The sequence below is a fragment of the Manis pentadactyla genome, chromosome 10 (assembly GCF_030020395.1).
Source record: "Manis pentadactyla isolate mManPen7 chromosome 10, mManPen7.hap1, whole genome shotgun sequence".
NCBI classification, from domain to species: Eukaryota; Metazoa; Chordata; class Mammalia; order Pholidota; family Manidae; genus Manis; species Manis pentadactyla.
The window spans coordinates 58,536,252-58,551,660 of record NC_080028.1 but is presented as its reverse complement, the minus strand read 5'-3'; the positions used below and the strand labels follow the sequence as shown (position 1 = coordinate 58,551,660).

The window sequence follows — 15,409 nt, the reverse complement described above, 5'->3', positions numbered from 1 at the left end:
GTCCAATGGCGGCACTGAGGCAGCTCAAAAAGGGTTTCTCTGTTGGAATTTCATATTCTGATATCAACTGAGACACTTATGATAGAGTATTCTTTGGGCATCCTCCATTGTGAGGTTTCTCTGTTAGAAAGATGGCCCTAGATATCTCTGTTAGGGAGACAACAAGAAAAGATAAATATTGATCTGATTCAGCAACCTGCTGGTCAAGTGTTCTGTGGCTTACAACATATATGGTTAATGGTTGTTCTTTATGAAAGAATTAAGTGAATTTTCTTTTCCAGGGGAAAAGAATTCCTTGTGAGTAGATGAGTTGGTGGAGTTGATAAGGAGCTAGCTCCTCAATGCCACAGTGTCTCCTGGGGTACCCAGTGACTATTGCCTACTGCCCCCAAAGCAAGCTGTGGCCAGAGCACTCATTCACAAGCAGCCCTATGAGTTGGGCTAATTCTTCACTCCCTGTATTTAAAGTGATTCAGTACAATAGGAGGTTAGCATGGGGGAGTCCCTCTCTACAGCCTTCAACCCAAGCGGAGAGATCTGAGTTAGAATACCATCTCTGAATTTAACTTCTATGGGTCTACTTCCCCACCCAGTTCTTCCAAACAAAGGCAGATATAGTGAACATCAGAATCATACATTCCAATCTGCTAGTCCAAAATTGGGTAAGAATGGGAAGAGATGGGAAAAAGCAAAAGGTTTATTAGTTTATTGATCAATAAATTAACTGTCTTTTTCCACATTTCAAGCAGCATGCTAAGCCTTTAAAGTATGTTTTTCTATTTAACTGTCTTGGCTCCCCCATGAGATGATTTATCCCTGTTGTAGTGATTAGGAAACTGCCACCCAGAGGGGTTAAAATAAACAGGTCACACAGCTGGAAGGTGACAGAATTGGATTCAGACGTACCACAAATTGGTTCCTGAATTCAGTCTCTTCCAGTCCTTGGAATTACCAACAGGAGGCTACCCCAGGGTCCGGTGTATGTTCCCATTTCTCTGAGTCTCATTTCTGGTGATCTGGGGTAATGATTATGTTCCACATTTTAGATCTTTAGAAAGAAGGAATGCTCCAGGCTAAACATCATTCCATTTATTCCATTATTCCAACATTGTCCATTTCCCTGGGATTTTTTAAGAGGGTTACCAAATGACTCAGCTTTCTTAGAATTTTAAAGCACACAAGTCTATTTTAAATACTAATTAAAACAATTTTTCTAATTTTATTTGAAACGAAAAGTAATTCACAACAGATGCAGTTGTAACATTGCCCAGGAGAAAGCTAGAAGTGTTTTCCAGAAACCCTCGCCATATCTCCATTGTTATGAATATATAAAGGATGTCAGAGAATTTATATTTAGTAGCATGCTGGGATTATTTCTACCTCTCCTAGTATTATTTGGTGTTTCAGAACTGGCGCGATCCACATAGGGGACCGAATCCTAGCCATCAACAGTAGCAGCTTGAAAGGGAAGCCTCTGAGCGAAGCCATCCATTTGTTACAGATGGCAGGAGAGACTGTCACCTTGAAAATTAAGAAGCAGACAGATGGTGAGTGAGTCGAACACCCCAATTAAAGATTTCCAGTGCATTTCTCTCCCCATATGTACATTTCCAGGGAAATGCCTGCCAGGGAGTCTTTGAATATCTTTTTATTTAAGTATACCCTCAGACTTAAATTCCTTTCCTGTCTTTATAGCCCCATCAGCATCAAGTCCCAAGAAATTCCCTATTCCCAGCCACTTGAGTGACTTGGGAGATGTGGAGGAGGACCCCTGTGCAGCACAGAAGCCAGGCAAGCTTGCGGACGTGTACCCCTCCACCGTGCCCAGTGTGGACAGCGCTGTGGACTCGTGGGATGGCTCTGGGACAGACGCCAGCTATGGGAATCAAGGTATGTCCTAGCCTTCTGGAACAGAGGACTCATCGGTGTTGAAGCCTGTCTAAGATCTACTCTCTGCTCCATGGAAAGTATACTATTTTTTTCACTTGTGTCTGTGTCAGAGCAACCACACTGAACACACTGTGTGTGTTAGCCTTACATTTCTTCCTTCTTAATGCTGATAGTCGCAAACACTTATCCAACACTGGCAGGCCCCCATTAGATCTACTGATGTCCAAGTGTTCAATTCAGAGCTTGTCCTTAGAGCTCAGATCAATATGGAGCAAACCACACAATAAGGTGGTCCACTGAAAAAAGGCCCCATTGTCTTACTTTTTTAGTAAGCTTTCTACAGAGATGGACTGGAGAGTGCTGAAGTGCTTAAGAGATTAGCTGATGATTTGTGACCCCATTTATTCCTGCCCCCTCCTGGCTTTTAATAGAAACTTGTACAGGTTTCCACAAATACTCATTATTAAAGCTGTAATTACAAATATAAAAGTATATAGTAGATTTTTCTTCACATGAAGAAGTATAGCCTATATTAAAAGCTAAACCTCACCAGCAGAATATGAACACACAGAAAAAGTATTAGACTAACACAGAACATAAACTAAAAGCTTCTTTTAAAAGTCAGCTTCCTTCCAGTGTTACATAGCATCAGAAGAGAAGTGTGTGTTTCTGTTGCCTGAGATTATAAATGGGATTGCCTGCATCTGGATCTTTGCTGAAAAAAATCCCTCAAAAAAGCATATTTCAGGTAGATCCTGTGGTACCAAGAGAATATTTGAGTTCCAGGTCATGCCTCAGCTGCTCAACTGCTTAAAGGCCAATAGACTGGGCAGAAGTACTGATTGGGGCATCCTAGGCACCTTTACCTGGACTGAAAGCCATAGGCTGGGCACTGGCTGCGCAGTGGAATCTGGCAGCAAGATCAAGATACAATTTACAGACAATGTAAATGCTCATAATCTCTTATACCGTGCAAGTCCATTTCTAGCACTTCATCCTAAGGAAACAATTACACCAGAGACAGAGGTACAAAGATGTTGTTTTAAGCATTGTTTACAATGTTGAAACATTAGTGAAACAAAAATATCCAGTGATGGGGATGGGGAATTAAATTTTGGTGTATGTAAAAAAACATAAAGCTTTTTTCTCTTGAACGTGTTATATAACATCCAGCCCCCAAATCCTTTTTCTGCTCTGGAATTAAGTCAGTCAGAGACTAAAGTACATAAACCAACAGTGTAGAGAACGCATGTTTGGCTGTGAGGGTTGCTTTGTGATTTAGTGACCTACTTTTTTGGAGAGTCTGGATCCAGTTTGCTGTGTTTGTGGTTCTAGATTTCTTCTTTCAGCTTACCTTTGTCTGTGTTACTCTGTTTATATCCCATGAAGACTGGAGAAAAATGAAAAGAAATGGTATTTCAAACTTGTCAAATGGATACTTGTTAGAGATGATGTTGGAGCATTGTGGAATTAGAGCTTTTATCTATCTGGCAGTTAATTTTTCCATGGCATAACACCTAGTGACAAGTTAGCTGTGTCCCCAAATAACAGACCTTGTTGCCTGAGAGCTGACACACCAGAGGACTCTGCCTAAGGGACCTAAGTCAAATTCTATCAGAACAGACTCTGAAATTTATTTATTGATGTGCTTGTTTATTAACAATAATATTTAATAACAATAATAATAAGTGATGTGGAAACTTCCTTGTTACACAGATTTTTGTGAGGATATTACTGATGTTAAGGAATTCTGCCCTGTGAGGTAATGTGTAAGAACTTAGCCACGCTGTCCATTTGCAACATAGGATCAAGACCATGGTTTGCATATGGCATATACGGGCTTTCCCTCAATAGTAAAAAGTGGAGAACCATTTACTTAGGAAGTATTTTGAAGATGTGAATTCCTAGACAGGGAATTGCAATCATTAAATTTGACATGTATAAATTAGAAATCTTTATGAAATTGAAGAGAGATAAGAGATATGTGGAGAAAACGACAAGCAGGACAGAATTGAAATCCATCAAGGTGATGAAAAAAAATAACAATACCTTATATTTGTAAAATGGTTTGAGTTTGTAAAGCTGGTAACTAATCTCAACTGATTCTCACAATGAACACGGAAGTCAAAAGGCCAGTTAATCACATGATTTTGGTGTTAGGAGAGAATTTAGAGGTCAGCGAGGATGATGTCCCATTCAGCCTGTATTGCCTGGCCAGCACACTGCCTGTTGTCACATGGTGTGCGCTGGAGTGCCCCCTGGGACAAGTTCTCACTTGTATTGAGCTGAAGTCTGTCTGCCTGTAGCTTCTGCCTATTAATTTTAGTTCTACCCTCAAGGCCATTCAGAACTCAACTAAAGCCCTTTCCACTGGACAGCCCTTCAGATACTCAAAGACAGTCAAAACTCATTTTTGGTCTTTCCTTCTCCAAGCAAAATTGCTCCAGTTCCTCTAACTTTTCTTCACATAACTTACTTTTGAGTATCTTTACCATCCTGGGGACCTCACTTCTGAATATATTCAAGCTTGACTCTATAGTTATTGAAGTGTAGCACTCAGAAAGGAAAGTCCTAACAACAGTCCGACAAGCCCACCACGTTGATCGCCGGAGACCGCAGAACCCATCGATGCATCCTACATCCACATAAGGATTTTGGTAGTTGCATCCTGTCTGTTACTCATTTTCAGCTTATTGTTTACCAAGATCTCAAAGTCTGGTTTCTTTGCCTTTACTTGTGATAATAGGTTAAACCAGATCTCTCCAGATTGTGCTTGTGCATTTGACTTTTTAAAAGTAAGGCATAGAACCATACCTTTTTTCCCTATTGAAAACCATGTTGTGAGATATAGATGGTCTCTCCAACTGGTCCCCCCAGCCTCTCAGCAGATTCTCTACCGTATCCCAGGGAGACCTTGCATGCCCTCAGTGTACCTTTTAATCTACAATAACAGTCCTATGTCCAATAGGATGTTGTACTTCCAAGACACACATCTTCCTCCTTGGGCCAAAAATCAATGTCCTTGCAGCAACATTCCTTATTTTTGCTGCTGCTTCTCCAGACTGTCAAGCTTGCGCCCTTCATTGATTCAACAAATATGTAAAGGCTGGTACAATATAAGCCCAGTACACAATGGATATACAATGATGGACAAAGTATGGCCCCTGTTCTCATGGAGGAGGTCACCCAGCTAAAGGGCCAGACAATAAGTACCAACAGTGCAAAGTATGAGTGAGTTAGTGAAAAGAGAAATAGGGTGGAGTGATCAAAGCTGGTGGGGAAAGAAGGAATGTGTTTAAAGAAGTCTCAAAATCAGATGCCTCTCAATCCTATTGTGCAGCTCTAGGATGCAAACTTTTTCCCATCTACATCTAGGTCGGCTTCTACCACTCCCCATTCTCTTGACCCTCATATTCATTCCCTTTGCCTTATCAAAATCTTAAGCTTTGGCCCCCTTTGTCTTATTTATTCCTCCTTTTAACTCTGAGAAACCCTATGATTGCTTTCTTTGGATTTAGCAAAGGTCAGTCAAGGCAAGTTGGTGGTGTACCTGAACTCTGTCACCCTCATGGACAGTGTAACACTTTGGATGTCTATAATTCTTGACTGTCAACTTAGGTGGCTATGTTTCTGTCTTATTCCACCATAATCTTTCGATATTTTGTTTTAGTTTTCTTTTCAGCTTTATTGAGGTATAATTGACAAATAAAATTGTATATATTTAAAGTGTACAAATGAATGATTGGATATACGTACATATTGTGAAATGCTGGTTAGCACACCAAGTTGATTAACACATCTGTCACCTCATAGTTACTATTTGTGTGCGTGGTGAGAATGCTTAAGATCTACTTTCTCAGGAACTTCAAATATACAATACAGAATTATTAACTATAGTCACTATGCTATACATTAGATCCCCAGAATTTATTCACCTCATAAATGAAAGTTTATACCTGTAGACCAAAATCTCTCTATTTCTCTCCCACTCCCCAGCCTCTGGCAACCACATTCTATACTCTGTTTCTATGAATTTGACTTTTTTTTTTAGGTTCCACATATAAGTGAGTTCTTATAGTATTTGCCTTCTCCCTCTGGCTTATTTCACTTAGCTTAATGTCCTCCTCATTCGTCCATGTTGTTGCAAATGGCAGGATTTCCTTTTTTTATGGCTGAATACATCTGTCTGTGGACACTTAGGTTGTATCCATATCTTGAATATTGTGAAAAATGCTATAATTACATGTAGTGAAGAAACTTCTTCAAGATACCAGTTTTATTTCCTTTGGATAAATTCTCAGAAGTGAGGTCCTTTTTGAGGTCATGTTGATCATTTGTATTCTCTCAGAGAAAAAAAAAAACAAGAACGATTTCATCCAGGTTTTCAAATTATTGCATACAATTAAATAATGTCTTTTTAGTTTCTTTTTATTTCTTGGTTTCTACAATTACATCTCCATATTGTTCCACATATGATATATTTGTATTTTTATTCTTCTTTCCCATGATTGTATTGGTAATGGATCATTTTTATTTAGCATTTTCCCCAAAGAACTGACTCTTGCATTTATTTATTAGTTCCACTTAGTTTTTTTAAAATAAATTTTTGCTTTTAATTTGGTTAACTTTATTTCATTCTTCTTAGATTTTGTTCCCCTTATCACTTGAATTAGATATATAATTCATTTATTTCCATACCTCCTTGTAGTTTTCATAAAGATGATGATTGGGATGAGAAGACCAACAAGTACAGTCAGAGTCCAACTTTCCTTTAATGTAGTTTGAGAACATAGTACATACAGAGACTAGTACAGAGCAAGAAGCTCAGTAGCATTCTCTCCATTGGGAGGGGCTTTTATTTTTCTCTTCCATTTCTTTGCTGATCTCTACTAGTTCATGTTTCATCTCTTTCTATCATCTTGCCTTGCAATTTTCCTTGAGCTCTTATATCCCTGCTTTGATCTCTAGCTTTTTAGAGATGATGGCTTCAGTGTGTATTTCTTAAATTTTGCAAGTCTGCTCATATTTACCATTTGCTCCAGAGCAGCCTTTTACTCATGAGCATCTTTCATTTGCTATTGCTTTATTTTGCTGTTCCTTCTCTCTTTTTTTTTTGGATATTTACTTGGTATTTATTTTATGCTGGTTCCTTTTAAATTATTGCTCATTTTTGAGTAAGGTGAATTCTTCCTGAATCAGAAGTTTTCAAGAGGTTCTGAGGCAGAAGAGCCCAAGTTGTTGTGTCCCTGGCTAGCAAAACTTATCCCCAGTCTGTAGTAGCTGCGATGAGTGTCCTTCCTCTACCAGCAGAGATGAGCAAGTGCAGGCGGCCAGCCATGCAGAATTCCTCTCTGCTAGCCTCCCTCCCTGGCAGACTGCTTCTCCCAGTCCACAGCACATCTGTGCTGGCTTTCAGCCCACCTCCCTGGCTTTATCCTGGTGCCAACTGAGTCCAGGGCACTTCCCGCCACCAGCTACACCATCCATTCTAGTGTTCCAAACACAGCATTGTTGTTTTGCCTCCTGTCATAGGCCCTGCTTTGGAGGACTGGGCCCTTTCTGAAATCTCTGACCATAGATGTCTCTTTGTGGCTTCTTATCACCTCCACCCACCGTTGTTTGACTTTCACAGAATTTAGTAACTTTATGCATTGCCAATTTTTGAGATTACCAATAGTTTGAGATTCTAGTGTTGCCAAACATGGAGTTTACATTCTGTTGTCATCCCTTTTTGTTTTGAGGTGATTCCTAGAGAAGATAGAACTATCTTTTCTGTGCTGTTTTAAAACCACGGTTTCATCTAAACACTTTGAATGTTTCTTGGCAAGAACAATTACAAATAGCTACACAAATGTATGATTTGATGTTCTCATTCTTAACAAAATTGGGTCTTTAGGAAACAAATTTGGCAGGGTGTTATCTGGCTTGCTTTCCTCTTCTAAAATCAGCTTCCAAAAATGAAAGTAATGGCAGGAGCTATAGTCTCAAAATTGTAGAGTTGAAGATTGAATTGCAAAACCATTCTCTGATTTCAAACTTTATGAATATGGCCCAACAATGTTTAGTTCACTTTTCTAAGTTAATGCTGAGTATGAAGTAAGTGGAAGATATTAATCTGCACAATATTGTGGTACTGAACACTAAACAGTACAATACTAGTGCATCAGAATCTTACAACTATCTGAGGCATAGTTACCCTAAAACTAAAAATCGTTATACCAAAATTCAATCCACTTTCAGAAGTACCTACATTTGTGAAGCCCTGTTTTCCATGACGCAAATGAATAAAACTAAACATGACTTTCAGTGAAAATTCTAGACTTATACCTTGTATTAGTTTGCTTGGGCTGTGATAACAAAAAAACACAGTCTGAGTGGTTTAAACAACAGAAATTAATCTTCTCACCATTGAAACTAGAAGTCTAAGATCAAGGTATTGGCAGGTTTGGTTTGTCCTGAGACCTCTCCTCGGTTGGCAGGTGGTGGCCCTCCCATATGGCCTTTCTCCTGTGTGTGCACATCCCTGGTGTCTCTCATGTTTGTGCAAATTTCCTCTTCTTAGAAGGACACCACCAACATAGTACATACAGAGACTAGTACAGAGCAAGAAGCTCAACAGTATTCTCCCCATTGGGGGGGGGGCTTTTATTTTTCTCTTCCATTTCTTTGCTGATCTTTACTAGCTCATGTTTCATCTCTTTCTATCATCTTCCCTTGCAATTTTCCTTGAGCTCTTGTATCCCTGCTTTGATCTCTTGACTTTATAGAGATGATGGCTTCAGTGTGTAATTTTTAAATTTTGCAAGGATATATCTGGCCTTGGACTGTGATTAGACTGTGGTCCCACATTTATGACCTCATTTAACCTTAACTACATCTTTAAAAGCCCTGCCTCTGAATACAGAAAATATTCAGGATTCAGGCATCAACATACGAACTTGGGAGGTGGGGACACAGGTTCAGTCCATAACATATTTCACACTATGATACAAAGTATCTGACCAGATAGTGAAACTTTAAAATTAAAGAAAGAAAGGAGGAAAGAGCAGGCAAGAGAAAGATTTCAGCTCTAAATTAAAAGACTAATTACTTAGGAAATACATGTTTAAAATTTACTTCTCTTTCAGGTTGTTTCTCTTATCAATTTTGAATTTAAAATCTAGTCTCCAATGTAATACCTGTATAATTTTAGGTGCTTTACACCATCATTCAGTAAAAACAACATCTAATTATATTTCTGGCAGTTGATTCTTTGTACACCTGGGCTACCTCATTTATTCCATTCCTTCTATGGCATTTAAGTTTGACTCTTGGGGTAAAGGGATATTCCTCAGGGCCTGTTAACTTCTTCTCAATTGTGACAACCAGCTTGCCTTTACCCAAACCTAATTTCCCTCAGATATTCCCTATTTTTGATTATGCTGTTATCAACCACCTGCATCACTTAGGGGTTGAGTTCACATCCACATAAAAGAAAATACAAATGATGGCGTTTAAACAAGGTAGAGGGTTCTTTTCCTCCCACTGCAGTCAAGAGCCTGCCTGGAAGAGGCAGGTAGCCCCCAACTGTCACCAGGCCCCAGGCATCTTCCTATTTTCTACTAGCTTAATATTTCTCGCATCTCTCTATTCATTGCCACTGCCTTGTTATAAAATCTTCATCAGGCCTGAAATATTTACTTACTCATCTCCTTACTTTGAGTATCTAACCATTCCACATTCAATGATCTTTAGGGAAAAAAAACCTCAATTGATGGTTCTCTGTTATAGGATAAAGGCAATGGTCCTTAGTGTAAAACACAGGGTTCTTTGTAATCTAGTCCCCGACTACTTTATCAATCTCATCTCCTGACGCTTCCCTGCAGTGCCTTTTACTCCACACATCTTGAAGTTCTCACTAGTCTTTAAGCAAGCTTGGTCTTTGGTTCCTTGCTAGCAGTAGGAGTTTTGATACATGAATCACTCCTTTCCCTTATCAATTCTAAATCAGTTGAGAAATAGGAATTGGAGTCAGCTCTGGGTTAAAATATCAACTTTGTCATGGACATCTAGCTCATTAAAACCTCAATGTGCTCTTTTGCGTTTGTGTCTATCGTTCTCAATCTCATACCAGCCTGGTGAGGCACGTATCACTATCCCTACTTCACGCTGAGGTGAATCGGCCAAGGCTACCGAGTAAGGAAGGGTCAAAGCTGGGATGTGAGCCCCGGTCTTTCCTCATTTCAATCCCTGTGCCAGCAGAGCATGATCCAGACCCAGGGCTTCTGAATCTATGCCTCACCTGAAGGCACTTTAATTGTATCCCCTTTTCATGCCCTGTTATCATGTAATAGTCATTTAACAGTGCTTGTTAAAACAAGGCATCCTTGGTATATATGTATACATGCCTTTCAAGGGCAGCATTTCCTAGTAACAGTGTTACACACTTGCTCGAGCCCATGATTACACTTTTGCCCAAGTCACCAAGAATTTCTTAACAACAGCTGAAAGGAAAATCAGAATGTTCATCTGCCCAGTTTAAAACATACTGGAGCTTCCAAGGGAAATGAATGGTCCCATGGGTTAATTCTTATCAGAAAAGGATACCCCAGAGGACCATTTGGCCCTTACAGGTTTAAAGCCTGTCAAGGGAAGTGAGGGGCAGGCTTCCCCTAACTCTTCCTGTATCACAATAAGTAAGACTCCACGTATTTGGGGGTTAGTTTATTTGGTTCAGAAAGAGACTATGGATAGTCCATCAGAGGGAGTCAGGAGAAATGCAGTGATGGCCAGTCACTCCCCTTCCCAAAGAGATTCATCTGGGTTCCCTTAATTCAATACTTTGACAGAAAACTGCACATTCATCACCTAAAATTTCTTCCCAAATGACTAGCCACACTTCTGCAGTTATCCAAGAAAGAAAATGAGATACTAAACTGTGACTATTTTCTCTGCACCAAGGACTTCTAAATCCTTGGGTATCCTAAATAGAAGGTTCATAGAGTATCTCCATCTTGCAGCTGTGGGCATTCCCCTGCGTTCTTGATCAGGTTCTTTGATCAGAGCATTAGCCTTTGCACATCCTGCTTTCTCTGGGCCCTAATAGTAAGGATGGCATTAGAGGATCTAACAAGTGGAGGGAAAGTGAATGAGGAAGATGAAGCATGAATGCTGCCGCAGAGCGAGTCACCCCATGTGATCTGGTCATTGTGAAATTTTGTGTTAAGTGATCTGGTCATTTAATTTGTGAAAATGGGGACCTAGGCCTGTTTGCTATGGTAAATGTTTTTAAACATAGTGAGAAATACACATTATACTGCAACCCAGTACACATGTGTAAACACACACACACACACACACACACACACAGTAGGTTTCAGCCTGAAGTGGTGGATGAGGCGGCATAGGGTGGTTCTATACAGCACAAGCTATAGAGTCAGACCTGCCAACAAGCTGCCGATCTCCCATTTGAATCCCCCAAAGTAATTTTTTTTAAACTGAATGCCACATCACACACTGAAAGTTGTCATCTAAATTTTTTCTCCCAAAATGTATTTGCCAAGACTGTAATTTCTAGTTTGTTGCAAATATGCTTCAAATATATTTTTGTCAAAATATGGAGCCATGATAAAACCTAATTGCCAAAGCCTTTCCTCACTGTCTCACCGTCAAACCTATCAGACTTAACTGCCTGTCAGAGAGGAAGTTGGTCTTCATTCTGCAATTCAAATGAGCACAGCCTACCTCCTAGCCCTAATGACCGTCCCAGCTATAATTCTGAGATGCAGAGATACTGGACAGAGAGGGTTGAAAGTCTGTGCCTGGTTGAGATAAGGCTTTGCACCTGAGACCCCTGCCTCATGAACGAGGCTTTCCCAAATTATCCCTAGTTTTGGTGCTAGGAGTTCTTATAACCAGGGCCCAGCTCCTTCAAAGGTTTGAGATGCATGAGAAATGTGTCTTCCCTTCACAAAGTAGCAGAAAAACAATTGTGAAAGAGGAAGTCAGAAGGGAGAACTGGTGGGTCTCAGACCCTGGTACTTGCTCAGAGAGGTTGGTGTCGGGAAGCCATGCATATGAAATTTAAGGATCTGAAAACTGAACATTATGACTGGCACCCCAGGAAAGTTTGCAAGTATCCCTAGGTACTTGATCTACTGTTCTAAGCCTTTAGTATGCGCATTCGTAAAATGCAAATAATAATAGTACCTACCTTCAAACAGTCATGATGAATAAATAAGGCAATCCATGGAGTTCTGGATGCATAAAAAGAACCTACTACATATTCCCTGTTGTTTTCACTGTTGCTGTTACTATCTGACCCTTCTATTTGCTAACAATGTCATTTCTTGCTGAATTAAGTAATCCTCAGGCCCATCCCTAACACTTGTGGGCCCCAGAGTGAATCTTCAAGCTCCATCCACACCCCTGCAAACAGGAGCCCTTTAGCCACCCTCAGGCCTGAACCCACATCTGGTGGCACATCCCACTCTCAGAAGGACAGACAGAGGTATCTGGGCAGAAATTCAGGGTTCTGACCTTACAGAACCTACTCTTCTGAGGGTTGGACACAGGCCTAGTGGGCTCATTCCCCTGACCCAGCGGACTTCTTGGCTAGACAGAACAGGGCAGGAGCCTTACAAAGCACAGGCCCAGCACGCATCGCCTCCTGCTTGGGTGTCTCAGGGTTGTTGTTAGGATTGAATGGGGTAATGGGAGTGAATGTGTTTTGAATGTAAGACTGAAGTATTGTCTTGATGGTGTTCATGATCCCAAATTCAGTTCATGTCAGGCCCCATGATCAAACTAACGGAAAACGGTAAGTTACCAAGCTGACCGCTCTTGACGTGTTCTCAGAGACAGAAGATCATGCTTCGTTTTCGTTCTAGGCGCTGGCTTTCAGGCCTCGGGGTACAACTTCAGCACCTACGACTGGAGGAACCCGAAACAGAGAGGCAGCTTGTCCCCAGTCACGAAGCCACGAAGCCAGACTTGCCCCGATGTGGGGCTGAGTAACGAAGACTGGGACCGGTCCACGGTCAGTGGGTAAGGCCCCCTCCTGGCTGCCTCAAGGCCCCTGGGCCAGATCGGACCTTCCCCACTTCCAGTGGCACCCCCGCCAGCACCGGCAGCACCGCACGGAGCCGCCGGCCCTGGGCAGGATTCCGAGACCTGCGGCTGCCTGGGGGTAGCCCGGGCCCATCGCGCAGCAGGGCGGGAGCTGCGTGTCCCCTGATGGAAATAGTAGCGTGCGGGCAAAAACCACTTCTGTAAACTCTCCTTGCTCTCTTACTTCCTTCACCTTTCATTTAAAAGGTGACTCTGTGTTAGCTTACATTAAAAAAAAAAAAGACCTCGAGCGTCCCATATTTTTAACTGAGGTACATTATAGCATTTTGTTTTTTAACAAAATATTTTAAGGAAACTCATAAAAAGCGATAGCACTTAATTGAGCTATACTGATGTTTCTAGGAAGTGGGAAAAACACATTTTTGTCTCTTAGAGAAAAGTGTGGTCACTCTTTTCCTGTAGATAGACCCCTGGCAGATGTTCCCACAATGTGCTATGTTGAGGCAGCCCATTCAGCAGCAGCCATGAATTCTCCTGAAATTCAGTTCATGAGACCGTGGTCCTTCTTTCCATTCTGCGGCGCACGTTTAGTTTCTTAATGCATCCGTACTTGGAGGCCACTGCTGGAAGGAAGCCGAATCCAAAAACAGTCTCATTCTGTGTGTGTGAAATGAAAGAGAGAGATTCTGGATACAGAAGACATTATGTCCGGCAGTTCTTAACCCAGACTGTGCTTTCTGATGCCAGTTTTACAGGGACTCCCGACAATGCAGAGGCCGAGCAAGAGGAGAACTTCTGGTCCCAAGCACTGGAGGATTTAGAAACCTGTGGCCAGTCAGGAATTCTGAGAGAACTCGAGGTAGCCGTGGTCCTGCTATTTATTTTTATTGTTTCTACATTCATTTGTTTTTTTTTTTCCTAGTCCTTTTGAGTTCGCATTTATCATACTGGTTCATTTAAAAGCTTTAACCCCTTTCCACAGGAGAAAGCTGACAGGCGTGTGTCTGTGAGAAACATGACTCTCTTGGTAGCTACCCTTTATGTTTATATTTTTGCTTGTGAAGCTGCCTTCCCTGCCCCCTGCCTTCTGGACAGCAATTTGATTTTATACAATGCAGTTGAAAGTATGTCCCCTTTTCTGCCCGCACCCTGAGCTTACTGACGTGTGGCTTCTGCCATTGCTCCCTGCTAACCCTGACTGTACCTGTTTGCCACCAAATGGCCAAGGAGCGAGCTGAGTCTCCCAGCAGTGGCGCATCCCATTCCCTTATTTGCTTTAGAAAGGTTTCTTTGGCATGTTTTCATTTGGACCTGGTAAAGAAATTAATTTGATCGTGAAGAGGAACATAAGAGGAAATTTTATTTTATTTTATTTTATTTTATTTTGTTTTGCCCTGAATTAAAGTAGACAACAATGCAGCTGGTAAAAAAAAAGTCCAGTCTGTGTCATCCGCAGCCAAAATATTACACAGTACTTTGCTGTTCATTGCAAATCCTGATTTTATATTAAACCTAGTGTGAATTTGAGGAGTTGCAGCAAGGTGGAGTATAATAGCTGAACTCCTGGTGAGTTCTTTAATCAAAGCCATGAATTTGATGATGGTGTTCACACTTTAGTCTGGGAAGTCCTGGGCTGGTTCCTTTTATGTTCTTTTAAATTTTCTGAGCTGTAAAAAAATAAAGTGGCAAAAGTCTCATTTTTCTGTTGATGTCATTTGAGGTCCCCAAGTCACCATAAGGAATGTGAATGGCCTAACTGGGTGAAACTCTTGCAGTTCTAAAATGAATACTCATCTTTGTATTATTTTGCTTCTCAATTGCATGTGTGGACATATGTGATTTTAGTGTTTGTGAGTCTGCAAAGAGAATTATAAGGAAAAATATTATTTGAATTTGTAAACATCATAGTATTACCTGGCATGAAATCTACAGCTTCAGAGCACAGTTAAAGGGCCTGGAGATGGAGAATCCTATAAAACCTAAATAAATTAAGACTTAGCAATTGATTCCTTTTTTATGCAATTTTCAAAAATGGTTGAATGCTTAAGGGTCAATGGCTTATTTAAGCTTTTACCACTTCCTGATATAGAATGATCAGCAAAAGGGGCCCAGACAGAATAATGCATTCGGTTCCTAGTTCTCAAACATACTCCTGCTTTTGAAAGCATATTTTGGCTCATGTGCCTTTTTCATTCTGCATTTTGGTACTTCTCTTTTACAGAAGCAACTATTCTTCTCATAGCTTCCAGTGTTCCTCTTTTACAGTAGGTAAAGTGGCAGACGATGTAAAAATATGAGGAGGTTGTGTTTTCTCCCAGAAATTGAGTCGTCTAATGAAAACCACATCCATGAGCATAGAAGTTATGTTGCAACAGCCTATAAATTTTCTCTAACATAGCTTCAGGCAGATGCAGTCCTTGAAATTATAAATACGAAAAGGAAATGGGTTGAATTTATAAGCCAAAGAGAC

General features: G+C 40.8%; 1 protein-coding gene across 7 annotated transcripts in view; it reads left to right on the top strand.

Moving 5' to 3' along the window:
- Positions 1–15,409, top strand: part of GRIP1 (glutamate receptor interacting protein 1) — a 676,609-nt gene that overhangs the window by 634,460 nt on the left and 26,740 nt on the right. For 5 of the 7 annotated variants that reach the window (XM_036894904.2, XM_036894901.2, XM_036894903.2 and 2 more), the window contains 5 exons: positions 1,408–1,547; positions 1,696–1,890; positions 12,759–12,915; positions 13,687–13,798; positions 13,922–13,966. In XM_036894904.2, coding sequence (XP_036750799.1) covers positions 1,408–1,547; positions 1,696–1,890; positions 12,759–12,915; positions 13,687–13,798; positions 13,922–13,966 — 649 coding nt within the window. The remainder of the gene's footprint in view (positions 1–1,407; positions 1,548–1,695; positions 1,891–12,758; positions 12,916–13,686; positions 13,799–13,921; positions 13,967–15,409) is intronic. The other 2 variants (XM_036894905.2, XM_036894900.2) reach the window with 1 other exon arrangement.